Source organism: Mustela nivalis, assembly GCF_964662115.1.
Source record: "Mustela nivalis genome assembly, chromosome: 17".
In the NCBI taxonomy this organism is placed as follows: domain Eukaryota; kingdom Metazoa; phylum Chordata; class Mammalia; order Carnivora; family Mustelidae; genus Mustela; species Mustela nivalis.
This window is the reverse complement of record NC_139036.1, coordinates 37,694,946-37,712,813: the sequence shown is the minus strand read 5'-3', so window position 1 is coordinate 37,712,813 and position 17,868 is coordinate 37,694,946. Positions and strand designations below refer to the sequence as shown.

The window sequence follows — 17,868 nt, the reverse complement described above, 5'->3', positions numbered from 1 at the left end:
GCCTGTTGCACTCGGGAGCTCTTCCTTAAGTCTGGAAATGGGGCAGCTGACGTGCTGCTGATGGCAAGCATGCTTGGCGTTTATCTTCCCCAGCAGTGAGCTGGCTGTTGACGGATGTGGTTTGTGGCTGTGGAATTTTGCTCTGATGCAGGCTATAGAGAGCAATACTCTTAACTTGTCTAGTTGGTGGGATGAATTCTCTCTGCCTTGCTTGGTTGCAGCTAAGAGGTACACATAGCATTGACAAGACCATATTCCTTTTTTTTTTTTTTTTTTTAATCTTTATGCCCAACGTGGGACTTGAACTCACAACCCCAAGATCGAGTCGCATGTGCCTCCGACTGAGCCAGCCTCACACCTCTGTGTTTGTTACTCAATCTTGAGCTCATTTTCATGTGATTTCAAGGGCATAGGCACAGCAGGAAGTTAGGATAGACGGAGTACAGTGGATACTTGGGATGGGGTGCAGGCTGTTTTATCCCTGTCTCCGAGTTCATTTGCCATTAGGTGAGCATTGTCCCCTCCAGTCATGGATTCTTTGCTTGAGAGGACTTCTGAAAGACCCCTTGTCTTGTGGCACTTACCCAGGGCAGGCAGTCGGGGCCAGCACTTATATGGACACTGGAAGTTGGATTTGCCGGGGTGGTTTTTGCTCACCATGGAAGGGTTGAGAACCCATCCCAGTGAATAAAGTTTCTCTTTTGTAAGTTTAGAGTCCTGTATGCCATGTACTAGGGGCAGAGACCAGGTTGAAGAGAAGCGTGAGGTTACAAAAAGACCCTTTTTACACTGTGAGGTTGATGTATGCCCAGATCTCCCTCTTCTGCATACTTGTATCAAAGGGAAATTCTGCCTCATGTTTCAAAAACATCGGGCTAGGTGATCTGAACCATGCGACTGGGTGCTGAGAGGTCAGGGCACCTGAAGTTTTGTGCATCGGGCCTCCAAGACCCCCTGTTGCCATCCGACTTTACTTACCGAAAAATAAAAGGAAGGTTTCTCTGGTTTAAATCCCTCAGGTATGGGAACAGAGTGTTTACTTCCGTAGCAGTGTTGTGTAAGACTGGCCCCTCTGACTACCTGCAGGAGAGCAGCCCTCCTTCCTTAGAGCAGGTCCAGAGCTATTCCTGGTGGAGCTTCTGAAACCCTTGAAGTAGAAATGCCTACTCTGTATTTGGAGGAAGAAGGGGACCCTGGCATGTGCTGGTCACTTCCTGTATGCTTGGCATGCTGGGTGCCTTCCCACTGCCTCTGACCCTCATGTCAGCCCCGGCGCGGTGGAAACGCACTGGAGTGGCACGGGGAGGCCGGGAGCCTAAGGTGACAGCAGTGAGGGCCGAGAACTCCCTTTGGTCTGTCCTCCCTGAGCACTTCACCGTCCTCTCTGTTCTTCGCTTTCTCTACTTTAGTTCTGTAGTGATGAATCATCCTTTCCTTTTTAGTTAGATTTCCTGGTTTCAGCCACGGGCCCCTGTGCTTTTAGAGGCTTCCATTACCAGGGGAATGATGAAACTGGTGGAAGCTTTCAAATGAAAGATTTTAGTCCATCCTGTAAGTAGCACTGGGGGGACCAGAGACCCAGGAAGCAGCCACTGTTCCCCATTCTGACACTGCCGCTGATTCAGGAATAAGCAGTTCAGTAAGCCCTGTCGCTTGACTGGTTCCTCTCCTCACCACACCTCTGTAAGGTGGGTATTCTCTGCGTCTTCGTCATGGAAAAGCTGGAGGCCCAGAGGTCTTGCCTCTGGGTTATGGAAAGCCAGCCCTGACTCAGGTTCCAAACCCATTCATGATGCTGTCATGAGGCCTCTGACGCTGCTGTGTGTTCCATGTCTCTCGAGGCAGAATAGGGAGGCAAGGAATTATTTAACAAGATGGTTTGCCCTTTATGGAGCAGGAGGACGCTTTTGACTTGGTTTTGTTTTGTCCCTGCAGTTCTGGGCAGATTGCTTGCCTCCAGTTAGGAATGGCATCGATGTGAAGGCAGTTGGTTCAGATCAAGGTTGGGGCTCCATGTGAAAGGCTAGTAGAAAAGACCACAGCTTGCTTCTAGTACACGTTCCTTCTGGAAGACGGAGTGGAGTGGAGCGCATCTTAGAGGTATATTAGTAACTTCAAGGGAAGTTTTAAACCTGTCTGTATTTGAAGAGCAATCGATAAGCCGAAAGGCATTCCAAAAGCAGGGTTTGTGTGAGCGGTGCCCAGATCAAGCAGTGTAGCTCTCGGCAGTGATCCTTTCTACCTTTTTTTTCTTCTGAACTTATGAGAAGAGCCCTAGCATTGGATCCTCTTGAACACACATGAGGCAAATAGGCACAGATTTGTTCAGAAAATTGAGCCTTTGAAGTCCATTCCTACACTGGGGTCATATAAGAAACCTTGGTTTGGGGTACCTGGGTGGCTCGGTTAAGTGACTTCTTTGGCTCAGGTCATGATCCCAGGGTCCCTGCTCAGTGAGGAGTCTGCTGTCGCTCTCTCTAAAATGAATACATAAAATCTTTTAAAAAAAAAAAAAGAAACTTTGGTTTGAAACAGAAAGTGATCATGAGCAGGTATGAACCCTGCCTTAGCTCACCCCAAGGCCCTGCATGGGCTTATATGTGCAGGCTGAAATGACAGGTCCCCGCTAGTGAAGCCGAGTGACCACCAGGGGAGCAGGCCTGACTCCCTGGCTCTCCACTTCCTCCCACGGCCTGACAAGTGTGTGTATATACAAAATGCAGCCCAGGGTTCTGCATGTTATTAGAATAAAGTGAAACCTCCTTTGCTGAATGTATGGTGTGTGCTAGGAATCCTAGAAACTATCTTGCTCTTTACGGGGATCCTGGAATGCTAGTACTAGACCCGTGGGTTTTACCCCAGAACTGTCTGCTACAGACTTTTCTGACCGCCTCTTCCAGACTGTTTCCTGCTGCTGGGGGCAGTGTAATTGCCCACTTCCTTTGTGGCATCTTCCAACAAAATGCCAATGAATGTCACCGAGAAGGAGACAAAGGACTCCCTGGTGGTGACAAATGTCCCAGGTGCTGGTTGTCTCTCCTGCCTTATGCAGTCCCTGTCCATGTAGGTCCTGCTGCTACCCTTTGGGGGCTGGGGGGTTTGTTTATTTGTGCCCAGAAGTGGAGAAAATAACGTGCCTCTTGCGCAACATTAGCTTAGGCGCCCCTCCCATATCCTCTCCGTGAGATGTAAACACCTTTATCCTCTACAAGTCCGGTTCAGTCCAAGAAGCTACTTTTAACCGGGTGCTGGTTTCTGGGAACAGCACTGTGTGTGTATTCCAGAGTTATTAGAAAGCTACACACTCACTCACACAAACTTGGTGTGGTAGGTCCTCTCCAGAGCAGGCCACCAGCAATTTCTCCCGTTTCTGGGTATGTGTTCTGCTCCTCCCAGTAAGACTTTTTTCCTTCTTGAGGGTGAGCTGGACTTTTCACTTGTTTTGATTAATCGAGTGATTAATAGAATGTGATACTCTGGCAAGCTTCCACTTTGGCTGTTGGAAACCAGAAATGTTTTCGAAAGCAGAAGTTTGAGCTATTGTGAACAGTGAGGGCTGTGTAAGAAAGACCACGAGGGAGAGGACCAAGAAGCTGCAGACGATAGCACCCGAATCCCAGACCTCTCCCCACTGAGTGCGGCCTCAGCGGTGACCCCTGCTGACCCCACAGTTAGCTAAAGAAATGCAGCTGAGTCCTGCCAACCTCGCAATTGTGAGAAAGACTGTTGTAAGCCGTTCATTGTTTGGGGATGGCTCCATGCACAGCAATGGGGAAATGCAGGAGGAGAACTTTTGAAACGAAAGAGCTGGAATTCAGTTTGGCCCCAGAGGTTCTGTCAGCTGATTGCGTGTGACTGGGAACCAAATGGGTGGGCGAGGGCCACTACCTTGTGTAACTCCAGGGGGCGCTCTTTCTACTCCATACAATGGGAGCCTGGGAACCCCTTCCAGCCCTGTTTGGCCATTCAGCTTGTCTCACTGTCACTCAGATTGCTTCTAAAGTCCCTGCCTGGCCTGGGAATCTTAGCTACTTACAGAAGTGGATCAGAAAAGAGAAGCCCGCTAGACCTGGCTCATCACCCCTGCTCAACCACACAGCTTCCCAGTGCTGCCTTTTTTTTTTTTTTTTTTTTAAGATTTTATTTGACAGAGATCACAAGTAGGCAGAGCAGCAGGCAGAGAGAGGGAGAAGCAGGCTCCCAGCCAAGCAGAGAGCCCAATGAGGGGCTCGATCCCAGGACACTCAGAGCACGACCAGAGCCCAAGGCAGAGGCTTAACGCACTGAGACACCCAGGCACCCTGCCCCCCTAGTGCTTCTTGCATTAAGGTCCCAGATCCTGGCTTTCAAGTCTGTCCATAAGTGGACTCCGCCTACCTAGCTTTCATCACTCCACGATACCTAGTCTCAAAGTACAGCTGCCTTCATCTGTCCCCTTTCCTGTTTTTGCTGGGAAATCCAACACTTCCAACAGCACCCCTACCCCCAAGTGTGCTGCATTGAACACAATAGTATGGGCAAAAAGGATACTGTAGTCCTAGAACTTGGAAGACACTAAGTTAAAAAGTATCAGTATGTTTCTTGACCTCAGAGCTTCTCAAAACATCCTCCCTGTGGGAGTTTTCCTAGAGGAAGATACAGTAACATTTCCTAAAATGATCTCTGGAAGGAGCCTCCCAGACGACTGGTACAATGGAGGCAGGTTCTCGGAAATTTCCTTCCTACCAACTCATTTGGCCCCACTAAAAAGGAATTCCTTGTGAAGTTTTTTCTTTTTATTTTTTAAGATTTTATTTACTCAACAGAGATAGCACAAGTAGGCTGAGCGGCAGGCAGAGGGAGAATTGGGCTTCCCATTGAGTAGGGAGCCCGATGTAGGGCTCCATCGAAGAACACTGGGATCATGACCTCAGTAGAAGGCAGAGGCTTAACTGACTGAGCCACCCATGCGCCCCTTGGAATTCCTTGTGAAGTCTTAATTCTGCCTGAGACTTGTCTGTGTGATCATGGTGTAGACCAAGTAAAGCACGGAGAGGTTGGGTGTTGGCATGAAGGCACCTGGGCTCAGATCCTGGCTCTGCCATTTCCTGTATAACTTTGAGCACATGGCTTATCATCGCAGGGGGTGGATAATAATTGTGGAAGGAAATCTGCCTTGCAGAATGCCTGATTTGTGTACCCAATGCTTATTTGTACAAAAAAGATGTGGACCTTGCATTCTGGAGGAGACAGATACCAATACATGTGATTTCTAATTGTGATCAGTGCCACGAAGGGAAAAGGACAAGTTGTGTGAGCAGAACTAGAGGGGACCCTGCCTGAGGAAGGGCCTGTATTTTAGGACTTGAACAATGAGGAATGGGGCGCCTGGGTGGCTCAGTGGGTTAAAGCCTCTGCCTTTAGCCCAGGTCATGATCTCAGGGTCATGGGATCGAGCCCCGCGTCTGGCTCTCTGCTCAGCAGGGAGCCTGTTTCCTCCCCTCTCTGCCTGCCTCTGCCTGCTTGTGATCTCTGTCAAATAAATAAAAAATAAAATCTTGAAAACAACAACAACAAAAAAAAAAAAAACAAAAAAAAACAAAACAATGAGGAATTAGTCCAAGGAGGAGTGAAGGGATGGTGGCAGCGTTTAGACAGTGGGGACGCCTAGGGACAGACCCCAGTATAAGGGGGTCCTTTGTGTGTATGTGAGGGCCTTCAAGAAAGCCTGGCTGGAGGGGGAAGGACCTGAGAACACAGGGCCTTGGAGGCCTTCATGAGACTGTCAGGTTTATCCCAAGAAGCTGAACTGTGGCCAGCAGGGGATGGCATGACCCAATTTCTCATTTTAAAAGCTCGGGCTCCCAGTGAAGAATGGATGGGCCAGGTCTGGCAATAAGATGGGAAGCAAGGAAGTCTCCCAGGGCTTCCTCCTTCTGGGCAAAGCCAGACTGGTTTGTATTAAGGGTGGTAGTGGAGGGGGTAGGAATTGGAGATGAATTTGGAGAAACCAAGAACCAGGGCTTCTATATTCCATGTGGGGAGCGTAGGGTAATTCCCAGGTTTCTAGCTGGAGCAGCAGAGTACAGGGAAGCACCATTTGCAGGATTGCCCACCACAGTGAGGAATGGCCTTGGGGCAGTAGGTGAAGAGTTCAGCATTGGGACACACAGAGTCCCAAGAACTACAGGATAGGCGTTCCAGAAGCGGTAACTGCTATTATTTATTTCAAGCGCTTGTGTGAAGTGTGGCTCTCTAGAGACAGAGACTCCTGGAGGACAGGAAGTGTGAGTCCTTTGTCAAAATACTCTCCAAGGACCTCTCACCGGGCAAGCACTAGCAGTGGCACTGGGCTAAAGATGAATAGGATGTGGTCTGTGTACTTGAGAGAAACGGAATTGGAACATCGTATGTTAAGTGTCATGGAGGAATGTTCAGGGGGCTTGGGGAACTCATAGGAGGGAGAGAATAGGTAGTTCCTGGCTTGGGAGGGCTTTACAGAGACATTGACTTCAGAGTACGAATTGCCCAGAATGGCATGTGCAGGAACCAGAAGCTTGAGGGACGTGGTAGGTTGGAGAACAGTGGAGAGCAAGGCATGGGCTTTGCACATCTCAACTCCCTGTTAAGGGCATTAGGTCTACAAGGACCAATGTGTCCCCGACTTCTTCCATCCTCCCGGGACCATCTGAGTTCCTGGCCAAGTGCCAGCACAGAGAGGAAACTCACCAAATATTTAGTGACTCTAGTTTCTTTTAAATGCCCCAGTCTTCAAACACAAAAAGAAAATCTTCAGTCTTTGTGTATTCTTCAAGTCTGGTAATGACTGAACCACCTCTTGGGCCGACAACACTGAGTGGGGTGAGGTGGGGAGGGTACCGGGGGTACCCCGGGAGTGAGGGGGTCGGGAGTGGATGGAATAAGTGCGTCCGCTGGGGTATTCTGCCCTGGAGAGGGCGAGCACCGCTCCCACCCCTAGATGGCTCGCTGGGCGTGGGTAAGGTAGGAGAAGGAAGACCAGGGAGTCCTGACGTTTAGTCAGGACTCATGCAAACAGTCGGTTTTAATATAGAGGCTGTTTCATTGCAAGGCAGAGGACTCTTGCTGGTTATGCTGACACCTGGCCATTCCTTAGTGGTCTCTGACGTCGCTAAAACCTTCCCTGGCACCCAGGTGAAGGGCCTGCCCTCTCCTCCAGGGCCACCTTCTCCTCCTAAAATAGCCTGGCCACCCCACCCCCAAAGGATCAGACATCCCTGTAAAAAAACGTCGAACCCATTTCCTCTTTGTGGGGAGAGGGACCTAGAGGCTAAATGTTATGCAGCTTAGTGAATTCACGAATTGTCCTCTACTGCTGAACCCACCCCACTCCCAGCTCATTCCTTTACGTAGCCCTCCATGCTGATGACCAGCTTTGCCCTCCATGATTTCATTCCAGCTCATGTGCCTCTCTCCAAGCATCCTGGGGTCCTCTGCATCCTGTCCCATGAACCATGGGGGCAGTGACAGTGGTGTCCCCGTCAGATGGGGGGGGGGTCCCTGAGAGCAGAAAGTGTTTGGTGGTGCCCATGGAGCTCAGAGCATGCCTCACTGCCTGTGGTCCCAGAAGCAAAGCAGCTGAAGAGCCACTTTACGCATGAGAATTGATGACAGACCCAGGACCCAAATCTCCAGGTCAGAAGCCAGGGTGTTGGAATGATGACTCTGAGTAGGGAGAGGGTGTCTGCTTTCCAGTAGGGCTTTCTTTACATGTATCCCAAGCCTGTGTTCCCGCCTGAGGGTGGGGACCAGGACTGTTTACTATTCCCTTTGCAGTTCTGGAAAAGCACCACCATGCCCCCGCCCCGTGCTGCTGCTCTGCAGTCCACAGCAGGGTGTAGCACCCAGACCATCCCTGCCCTCTGCTCTGCACCAGAGAAGAAACTATACACTGTTTGTCCATTTATTGAGCCCCTCCTGTGTTCCAGGCACAGGAGACATGGAAATGCGTAGCACTCGGCCCTGCTCAGCAGTGAGATGGGAGCTGAGTGTGGGGGGAGAGCAGGGTCACTGCAGCTCATAACTGGAACAACGGTGCATGTGTGCATCACCATGGCTTAGGACCGAGAGTTCTAGAAGGAACCACAGTGAGTTCAGGGAGGCCAGGTGGGACACACCAGTGTCAGGCGCAGGAGACACACGAGAAGAGAGTTGGTCTGGTCAGCTGTCAGCTGTATTGTCCGGGGAAGGAGATGGGCATTTCGTCCTCCAGGAAGGGTGCAGTGGGGGCGCTCAGTTGGACCCGTGGTCCTCATCCTCTCTGCCTGGGAAGAGTTCTGTACGTGACAGTGGTTTCAGGAGTCTTGTCTTGTCTGTCTCCTCCACCCTTGGGGGGCGCTTCCCTATTCACTCCTCCTTGGGCCCTCCATTTCCCTAACTCGGCCTATAGATATTTGGGACGATCAAATTACAAGTCCATCTGCCACATCTTCCAGTTCTCAGCCGGAAACACATCTGGAGCTGGGATGAGCCACCCCTTAGCTATTCTATCTAAGAGGAGGGAAGTGGTGATCCAGTATTTGCAAGCCTGCAGGCCTTCCGAGAGATGTGGAAGGTGCCGTGGACTAGGTCATGGGAGACCCAGCTTTAGCCCTGGCTGTCCTCGGCTCACTGTGTGACTCCAGGCAAGCTTTCCATCCCTGAAAAATGGGATTCCTGCCCACACTCCGCGTGCAGGGACGTTCACTTCCATTTAGGTACTGAGATGACTTCCATGGCCCTTAGGATGGAATGGCTGAGACATTTAGAAAAGAATCTTGGGTGGGGGGAGGAGAGGACTTGCCATCTTTAGTCCCAAGAGCCTATGTTGGAAGGAGCAGGTGTTGGACCAGGGAAGCTGGAAGGGCATTCTGCTGAAGGATGCGCTCTGGGGGAAGAGGTCAGGCTTTACTGAAGGCGGACTGGAGCTCAGTGTCTCTGACCCCCTCGGGTGCCGGCTGGCTTGAACTTCTGATCTTCCCCATATCCCCACCCCGGCCTGTGTCTCTTACCTACCTTAATGACGTCTCATTCATTTGAGTGTACCCTTGGGCCCCTTTGGGGTTGTGACCCCTGCCAGAAGGTGTTAGCTGGTAACTGCTTAGGGTGTGATCCCTCCTGGAGTGATTCACACTTATAATTGCTGAGGATGTGAAATACTTCAAGGCTAAAGGCATGACTTTTAACAATCATTGATCACTGTGGGAATAAGGGGGATGTTCCTGGGCCTGAAAAACACACATGATTCTTGTGGCTCCAGGTGGTCCTGAGAGAGGCGGGGGCAGAGTGTGCCTGGGTGCTGGGGTGGGTGGAGAGGGTGCAGCTTCTGGACTCCGGCTATCTCAAGCCTAGATCATTGAAGGGACCACCTCCCTGTGCTTCAACCGCTCTCTTCTATGGGACATCTGCCCAGTGGCTTGTGGGGAACTTGCTCCGTCTGTCCATCTGCCTGGCCCCCACCATGGAGACGGGCAGAGAAGCATCGGTTACTTTCCCCTGATGCCCTTGCAATTCACCAGAGCTCACCTACCTTCTATAGATAGTTGCGCCCTGTCCACAAGGCCCTGCACCATTTGTCCTTGCGGATGCTCTGGTGGTGGAGCTAGAGGAGAAAGAGTGCAGCAGAGTAAGTCTGTGCTGGGACCCAGGAAGAGCAGGGCAGGGCCAGGACCAGAGCTGGAACACAGCCATTCCTCAAGCGTTTGGGAGTTGAGGGGAAAACTGTGGATTGGTTCATTCATTCACTGAGTCATTCATTGGTTCCCACCCCTTTCTCTGGCATCCTCCCTCCCTTTGCTCTTCCCTCCACTAACACCTATGAACACCACTCATAGAAACTGCTCGCGTTGTGGGTACAGAGGCGGCAGCCCACCCTTTACTGTCGGTGGTGGGAGGCGGTCTACTCTGGGGACAGCACCCACATGACCTGGCTGGGCAGGGCTGGGCAGGGCGCCAAGGACAGCCTGGCGCCCAGGCCATGGAGACCAGCTCCATCCGGGTAGGGCAGGCACTCAGGAGAGGGGAGGTGGGGCCGGGAGTCAAGTCAGTGAGGAGGATGTGGTAAGTCGTCAGAGCATTGAACTTGAGAGAGTACTGAGGGTGTGGTGGGTAAGAGTTGGTTGGTTTTTTTTTTTTTATTTGTTTTCCCCCCTTTTCACCAAGGATTTTGGGCAGGGTACTAGCTGCTCAGATTTGCACTTTCCAGATCCTTCTAGGTGCACGGGGCGGAATGGATTGGTTAGCTTTTTCCAATCCCAGGCTTTAGACCCAAAGCAATTTTGAACCTTTGGCAGAACTGGATTCATACTGTCTCCTCCTTATCCCTGCAGCTACTCCCCCCACATGTCCAAATCCTCTCTCTGAGGAGACAGCCAGCAAGCCCAGCGTGTGGCCAAACGGTGCTGGCCCCACCCCCTCCAAGGCCAGCATGGGGTGCCCCTGGCCAGAGGGTCTCCCCCATCTCGCTGACTTGTTAGCGGCCTGGCCAGCTCAGCCCTCCCCGGGGAGCAGGCTGAGGGGAAGATCTGGAGAACACTTACCTGTTCTTCTGTCCGGCCGGATGGGAGGTATTCCTGGGGGAAAGAGAAAGAAGGAATGAGGGCCGCACTGCTTCCCCAGGGGCTTGGTGAGGTGGGAAGGCTCATGGTTCTTTGGGGTTTGGTGCCTTTGGTGGGTAGTTGGCAGAATTCCAGTCCCTTCCCATCATCCCTGTATGGCTGGGCTGCTTGGCTGCTCATGGAGGGAGACAGTGTGGAGCCCTGGGAAGGGCACAGACTTTGGAGTCTCTGGTGCCTGGCACTGCTTGGACATCCTTGGAAAAGTTTGTAACAGGTCTGAACCTTAGTTTTCCCGCTGGTGATAAAGGGGACGTTGTTGTGAGATGTCATATGTGAGCATTCTAGGTGCTCAATAAATCTTTCTCTGCTCTCCCCATCCCCTGTTCCTCATGGGGTGTTGGATTTGGAAGAGAACTCTGAAATGGCCCAGTCGAGAACACATTTTGTGGAGAAGAAAACAAAGGTCATAAGTGTCTGGTCATAAGTCAGCTTTCTCTGTTTTTATGTGCATATATATATATTTTTTTATTACAAAAGCACTCTTGGGGCACCTGGGTGGCTCAGTGGGTTAAAGCCTCTGCCTTCAGCTCAGGTCATGGTCCCAGGGTCCTGGGATTGAGCCCCGCATCGGGCTCTCTGCTCAGCAGGGAGCCTGCTTTCCCCTCTCTCTGCCTGCTTCTCTGCCTACTTGTGATCTCTGTCTGTCAAATAAATAAAATCTTAAAAAAAAAAAAAAAAGCACTCTTTGAGTACATGCCCACTATAAAAAGAAGCAAGCCATGAGAGGTTTGTACAGTAAAAATTAAAGTCCCTTTCACTCTCTCTCCCTCACTTCCCCTTCCCAGCCTAGACGTAACCACTGTTGACAGTTTCGTATTTATTCTTCTAGAAATTTCCCTATGTATTTGCTTATACAAGTGTGTAAGTAAGCAGTTAAAAAAAAATTTTTTTTTAAAGAAGTATTTATTTGTTTTAGAGAGAGAGGGAGAAAGTGCAAGCTGTGGGTTGGAGGCGGGTGAGGGAGAGGGAGACTCTCACACACACTACCACGCTGAGCCTGGAGCCTGATGTGGGGTTCCACCTCAGGACCCTGAGATCATGACCTGAGCCGAAACTGAGTTAGACACTCAGTGACTGCGCCACACAGGTGCCCCTCCATTGATGGTTTTTATGTTATTTCTAAATTCTTGCTATTACAAACAAGTTGGCAGTAAACACTCTGATGTAAATATCTTAAGATTCATGCATCAATAGCATTTCTATTTTGTACATGTTCTGAAGTGAGACTATTGGTAAAAGGTATGTGTACTTCCAGTTTTTTTTTTTTAATATTTTATTTATTTATTTGACAGAGAGAGATCACAAGTAGGCAGAGAGGCAGGCAGAGAGAGAGGAAGGGAAGCAGGCTCTCCGCTGAGCAGAGAACCCGATGCGGGACTCGATCCCAGGACCCTGAGATCATGACCTGAGCTGAAGGCAGCGGCTTAACCCACTGAGCCACCCAGGCGCCCCTGTACTTCCAGTTTTGATGGAGACTGCCGACGTGTCCTTGGCAGGGTATAAAAATGGTAGTTTCCTCAGACCCTCACTGACAACACTTAAATGCGTGTATAGATATAGAGATAGAGATAGATACAATATAGACAGTGAAAAAGGAGGAACTACCCTCTGTCCAGATCCCTTCGGACATGACTTCTGCATTAAGAATATCTTCAGGGAACACAGGTTCATTTTAAGGATTCTATATGAGCTAAACAGAATCGACTAGAAAGCTTGGCCAGTGGCTTGGCTCACATCTAGACACTGATTCCCAGCTTCACCAGCTGTCTCTGGAGTCATCCCTTGGATGGATGGCAAGGGCACCAGCAGGCCAGGAGGCACTCCCTCACCCTTAGGGTGACTGCACCCTTGCATGCCTGAGCCAGCCCCGGGTTTAACACCTGTAGCCTGGTATAATGAATTCTCCGAAGTGTTGGGTTTGACGATCATTCCTATGGCACGGGCGACCCCTACCAGGCCCTGGAGGCCTGGGCTTGAAGCTGGGCCCCTGCTTGGTGTCACCAAACCCGCTCAGAACCCACCAGACAGCACCCACCTTTGTCACTCACCTCTCACCCGCTTTCCCATCAGCCCAAAGAACTGGCTGGCTTTGCCCCTCTTCACCTGCTGGAGCTGGAGGTGAATGCCACCATCCTGGGGAAGCGGAGAGGTCATTGTTAGAGCTGTGGGAGAGGCTAGGGTCTGGACACTGGACAGGGTGGGCAGCCTGAGCAACAGCAGTATCATGCCCCCTGGCTCTGTGCCAACAGGTGGCTCTGGTGCCTTCTTTAGCCAACACGGCGCCTAGACACAATCATTCATAGACAGTGTTCCACCACCTGCGTTCCTGGCTCGGGGCCCAGCACTTTCTTATATTAACTCATTTAATCCTCGTTGAAGCCACACCAAGCTAGAACCTGTACGGTCACCATTTTACAGATGAAGACACTGAGGCAGAGAGACATTAGTCCTCCCAAGCTCACCAGCTAGGATGTGAGAGACGGAGCCAGAGCTTGAACCCAGGTCACCTAGCTCAAAGGCTCCAACACTGCAGATACAATCTCACTCTTTGCACATGCTGTATGAAGTGACTGATTTTTTTTTTTAAGATTTATTTATTTATTTATTTGACAGAGAGAGAGAGAAATCATAAGTAGGCAGAGAGGCAGGTAGAGAGAGAGGGGGAAGCAGGCTCCCCGCCGAGCAGAGAGCCTGATGTGGGGCTCGATCCCAGGACCCTTAGATCATGACCTGAGCCAAAGGCAGAGGCTTTAACCCACTGAGCCACCCAGGCGCCCCTGAAGTGACTGATTCCCCACCTACGGATGGGGAAACTGAGACTCATGGAAGGTAAGTGACTTGTTCAAGTCACACAGGAAGTGGCGGAGGCAGAATTTGAACACAAGGAGTCTGATTCCAGAGCATGGTTCTGCTCCATCATAGAAAATGTCTCCAACATAGACAGGAGCAGGCAGCTGGGGAACTCACGGTGGGCACCCTATAGGCAAAGCGGGAGGGCTTCCCCAGCACTCCCACTCTCACTGCTGCTGTCCTCTCTTCCTCCCAAACTCCCCACATGGTCCCGGATCTACCCTACCCCACAGCCTGCACCTCCCACATGGAACATGGCATGTGGCCTGGGGTGGAGGCCACTCCTTTGGGCAAAGACATTGTCGTCCTTGAGCTGATGGGGCGAAAAGTCTAGGCCAATGGTGCTGAACTGAAGTTCTCGTTTTTTTCACCAAGCTTTGTGATATTGGCCAAAAAGTGTGGCCTCACTTTCTGGCCTTAACCTGAGCCCCCAAAGGGCTTCTCAGCCCTGTTGAGAGGGAGAGATGCTTGCTAGTGGAGAGGGTGACAGTGAGTGACAGTCATTAGACCATCCTCACGTCTCTGTGTGCCCAGCACCTGGCACAGAGCTTAGAACACAATGTGTGCAGGATACTAAAAGCTGAAGAGGGGCCCTTTCTAAGCCCTGGGCCAATTCAGTCACTTTCAGTCTGTCTTCTGTGCAGGACGTCATGGACTGGGGCAGCTATCTCAGGCTGGAGTCACCTAGTCTGGCTAGGAACTGGAAAAGTCTCTTTGGAGATTTGGACCCACTGCTGAAAAGCTCATGAAAACCACTTGGCCGGGGTAAAGGCAGCCTTCAAATGCAAGCTGGGGAGAATGGCTACTTATGAATGAAGTCTTACCTTTCTCCCGCCCTCCCTGGGGTTTCTGGACCCTGGCTTCCCTTGACTCAGGAAAGACCCCTCCTCCACCTGAATCCTGCCTTATGCCTTTAACCCAAATGCCTAGCTCCAGGGATGACTGGCAGGTGGGGGACCCCCCCAGGGCTGAGGCAGTGATCTGCTCATCCTGAAGGTTTCCTTGTTCCTTCTGTCACCTCACTCCTCTTGTGTGAATGGTTCCTCTACTCCCAGCCCCGTGTCTCAGGGAACAGAACAGCCATGAGACCCAGCTGCAGGGGGAGGTGCTCACAGGTGGAAGGCCCAGCAGCACCTGGGGAAGAGGATGTTTCTCTTGTGGCTGTGAAGAGAGCTCCCCATCACACCACTTGGCTTTGCTGGGCCTGGGCCAAGTCCCATGCTGTTAGGCACAGACTCTGCAAAGACTGCTGGGGATGATTTTCTTCTCCTCCCATGTCACAGGTGGCCAGAAAGCAGCAGTGACCTTCCCAAGGTCACGCAGAGTCCATGGAGAAGCTGGGACTTGAACCTGGGTCTGTGCACCCTGTGGTCTTCTCCACTCCACACGCTTCCACATCAGACAAAGCAGGAAGGAAACTCGCCACCAATGGCCGTTCCTTCAGTGGCTCTTCCAGTGGCCCCAGGGTCCTGGCCAGATGCTGTGTGCCTCATTTTTGGATTTCTCCCCAGTGACCACATTCAGGTCCATTTAGTAGAAGACAGTGGCCATCGGACCAAGTACTTATTATGAAGTAAGAGAAACGTGGGAGATGTTAACAGTGATCTTGCCCTAAGTTGACCCCCTTGAAAGGAAATTCTGGAAAATGTCCTCTGATGCACAGACAAACCAAATCTGATCTCGGACAAATGTGCTTTTAAAGCTGCATAACACTGGACAAACTGTTTGACCTTTCTGTGCCTTGGTTTCCTTAGTTGTGCAAGGGGATAGTAATGGTACCTTTCCCACAAGGCTGATAGGAGGATTAAATTGGTCAATATTTATGAAACATTTAGGACAGTGCCAGGAGCATAACATATGTGACATAAAACACAAACACACACGTACACATACACATACATACACACACACACACACACCGTTGCTCCCATGTATGCTTGCCCCATTGGATGTCTGCCCAGCCAGGGCCCGTGGCCTTGAACCCACCTGCAGAGGGGAGTCCGACAAAATGGCTAACAATGTACAACCCGCTCTCTGGGCAGCTGTGGAAGGGATCTCCCACCCTCTCCACCGCCGACCAGCCCGTGTCTCACCCCCCAGTACCTCCAGGGTCAAGGTTATCCAGGACCCTGCTTCCGCTCCAAGTGCCAGTTCCTCGTCAGCTGTCACAGTGCCTGCAGACAGCCCCATCAGGAGAAGCAGGGGGAGGCAGGGCAGCATAGTGGGTACTGCTCTGTCCTGGGACCCTCCCAGAGCTCCTCGCAGCTTAAAGATGCTGTCTCCAGCACGCCTGGGGCCTCTCTCTGGCTCCTTTCGTGTGTGTTTGGGGAGTGGGGGGTGGGTGAAGCTCCACCTACTCTCTGTCCTTCCAGTTACCCTGCTTTCCTTTCTTCAGCTTATCTGGCCCCTGGGGCCACTTCCTGTGACTCCCTTCCCTCCCTCCTGCTGGCTGGAAAGACCAATGATACCAGAGGAGGGACCAGACCTCTTCCACTGCTGGCCCAGCACTTGATCCCAGGGCTTAGCACTCTGATGCAACACTGGCCTCACCTTTTGGCTCTGTTCCCTTGGTGGCAGGTGCACAATGGGGCACTGTGTGGGGGCCTGGCTGGAAGCCCAAGGGGGCCTGGTCGTCCTGGACATGGGAAAGGGGAATGTGTGGCCCCTCCCCTCCCTGTGCTCTGCTCCCCTGTAAGAGAGGCCTCTCCACTTGTCTCCCCATCACTGTGCCGCCCCCACCCCAAGGTTCCCCTCCATCTAGGGACCTCCACGTGTATGTAGAAATGCACATCTTCTCCTGAGAGAAATAACATAGTGCTTAAAGGAGTAAAGCTCCTCAGAGGGAAGAATTGGGATTTGCCAGAAAAACGGCCTTCTGCTCAAGTGTCATCAGCTTTAAACTACTTCCCACTGCTGTCAAAGTGATCTTTCTAGAGCCCTAATCTGGCAAGTCTCTCCTGGCTTACAGCCTTCCAGTGTCTCCCCATGGCCCTTGGCATAATGTTCGGGCTCCATAGCATGGCATTCAAGGCCCTTCTCCACTTAGGTCCTCCCTGTCTCCCATCCATCCATCCATCCATCCAACCAACCATCCATCTGTCCATCCAATCAACCATCCGTCCGTCCATCCATCCATCCATCCATCCATCCATCCATCGGTCCATCTGTCAGTGTAGAACAAGGGCCCCGTGGTCAGAGACCTGAATTCCAATCCTAGCTCCACCATTACATAGCTGTGTCACCTTGACACATTACTTAGTCCCTCTAAACCTTAGAACCCTCATCTGTACATGAGGTTAACAATAGCACTTATTTCCAAAGTTGCTGGCGGGTGAAATATCACACGTGTGCCACACTTAGCACAGAGCCAGGCAGTAAATATTTGACACCATTAACTGTTACTACTGTAACTGTTATTGCCCAGGTGAGGCCCTGGGCCACAGATGATGAATAAGATGCCAGCCCTGTCCTCCAACATCTCCCAGTCCAGGGGAGACCCCTGGCTGGTGGGGAAGCTCTGTTCCATTTGGTGTGCACAGGGATGGGAACAAGGGAAGGGCATACCCCCCCTCCCCATTGGCCCCAAAGCCATTCCTTGGTCCCAGACATGCAGCACCGCTCAGGACAGGCTCAGACTCCCTGCCCCGTGCCTTGATCTTGGCTTGTTGGCTCTGCCTAGACCTCCTTTTCCACCTGTACGACCCCACCCTCCCTAAAGGGCCCACTTCATGGTCACCTCCACAGTAGGTTTTTCTGTGCCTATTTCCTCACTCCAACACGAATTGATTCGTCCTTTTCCTCGGTTTTCCTAGTATCCCACTTACATCCCTTGTAGCTGAGCACAGGGGAGGGGCAGGAGTGGCAGTGGAGAGGGAGAGTAGATGGGAAACCCAGCCCTTGCTCTATTCACTGAGCCTCACAGCCTGGTGTGAGGATTTGCTCCCCCGGAGGAAGGTGCTTTGCTCCCCCGGAGGAAGGTGCTTTGCTCCATTTCTCCCAGAGGGGACTGCTGGGCTAAAAACAGCCCCTCCTTTTCTGCTGGGTTACGCCCCAGCTATGCGAGAGTGGGGCTGTGATATATGTGCTTGGCACACAGTGGGTCTTTAAGAAATGTGCAGTCACTCAGAGTCCAGGCCAGTGGAGGCAGAGAGGGATACGGGCAAGCACAGAAATTTGGGGGAAGACACCCCCTACACATCCCCTCCATTCCCACCCCGCCCAGCAATCTCTTTGGTGGATCCCAAGTCTGATCCCAAACCTGCACGTGCTAACATGCAGATTCCCCCCGCTCAGCCCTCTTCTGGCCCCACCAGCCTTGGTTTCTGGGTCTGTCTCAACACTCCAGGTGACGGTCACTCTGCCTCCCACTGAACTTCCCCAAGGGCGGGGCATTCCACTTTGGGTT

General features: G+C 51.6%; 1 protein-coding gene across 2 annotated transcripts; it reads right to left on the bottom strand.

The window, feature by feature from the left end:
* Positions 1–7,907: 7,907 nt before the first annotated feature.
* Positions 7,908–15,927, bottom strand: TAC4 (tachykinin precursor 4). Of its 2 annotated transcripts, none has more exons than XM_082704722.1 (5): positions 15,567–15,927; positions 12,662–12,746; positions 10,536–10,568; positions 9,527–9,598; positions 7,908–8,282 (listed from the first exon to the last, which is right to left on the bottom strand). In XM_082704722.1, the coding sequence occupies exons 1-5, from the start codon at positions 15,681–15,683 to the stop codon at positions 8,251–8,253; spliced, it is 339 nt and encodes a 112-aa protein (XP_082560848.1). In that variant the 5' UTR covers positions 15,684–15,927; the 3' UTR covers positions 7,908–8,250. The 2 variants fall into 2 exon arrangements, with proteins under 2 accessions (XP_082560848.1, XP_082560847.1); XM_082704721.1 differs by having other exon boundaries at positions 7,908–8,294; positions 15,567–15,916.
* Between the last annotated feature and the right edge of the window lie 1,941 nt (positions 15,928–17,868).

What these genes read in the sequence shown, in the direction of transcription:
- TAC4 (XM_082704721.1), bottom strand. Translation starts at nt 15,683, where the DNA reads ATGCTGCCCTGCCTCCCCCTGCTTCTCCTGATGGGGCTGTCTGCAGGC. An exon ending in GATGGGAAAGCGGGTGAGAG is followed by an intron (nt 10,569 to 12,661) that starts GTGAGTGACAAA and finishes TCTTTCCCCCAG; the next exon opens with GAATACCTCCCATCCGGCCG. An exon ending in CCGGCCGGACAGAAGAACAG is followed by an intron (nt 9,599 to 10,535) that starts GTAAGTGTTCTC and finishes TTTCTCCTCTAG; the next exon opens with CTCCACCACCAGAGCATCCG.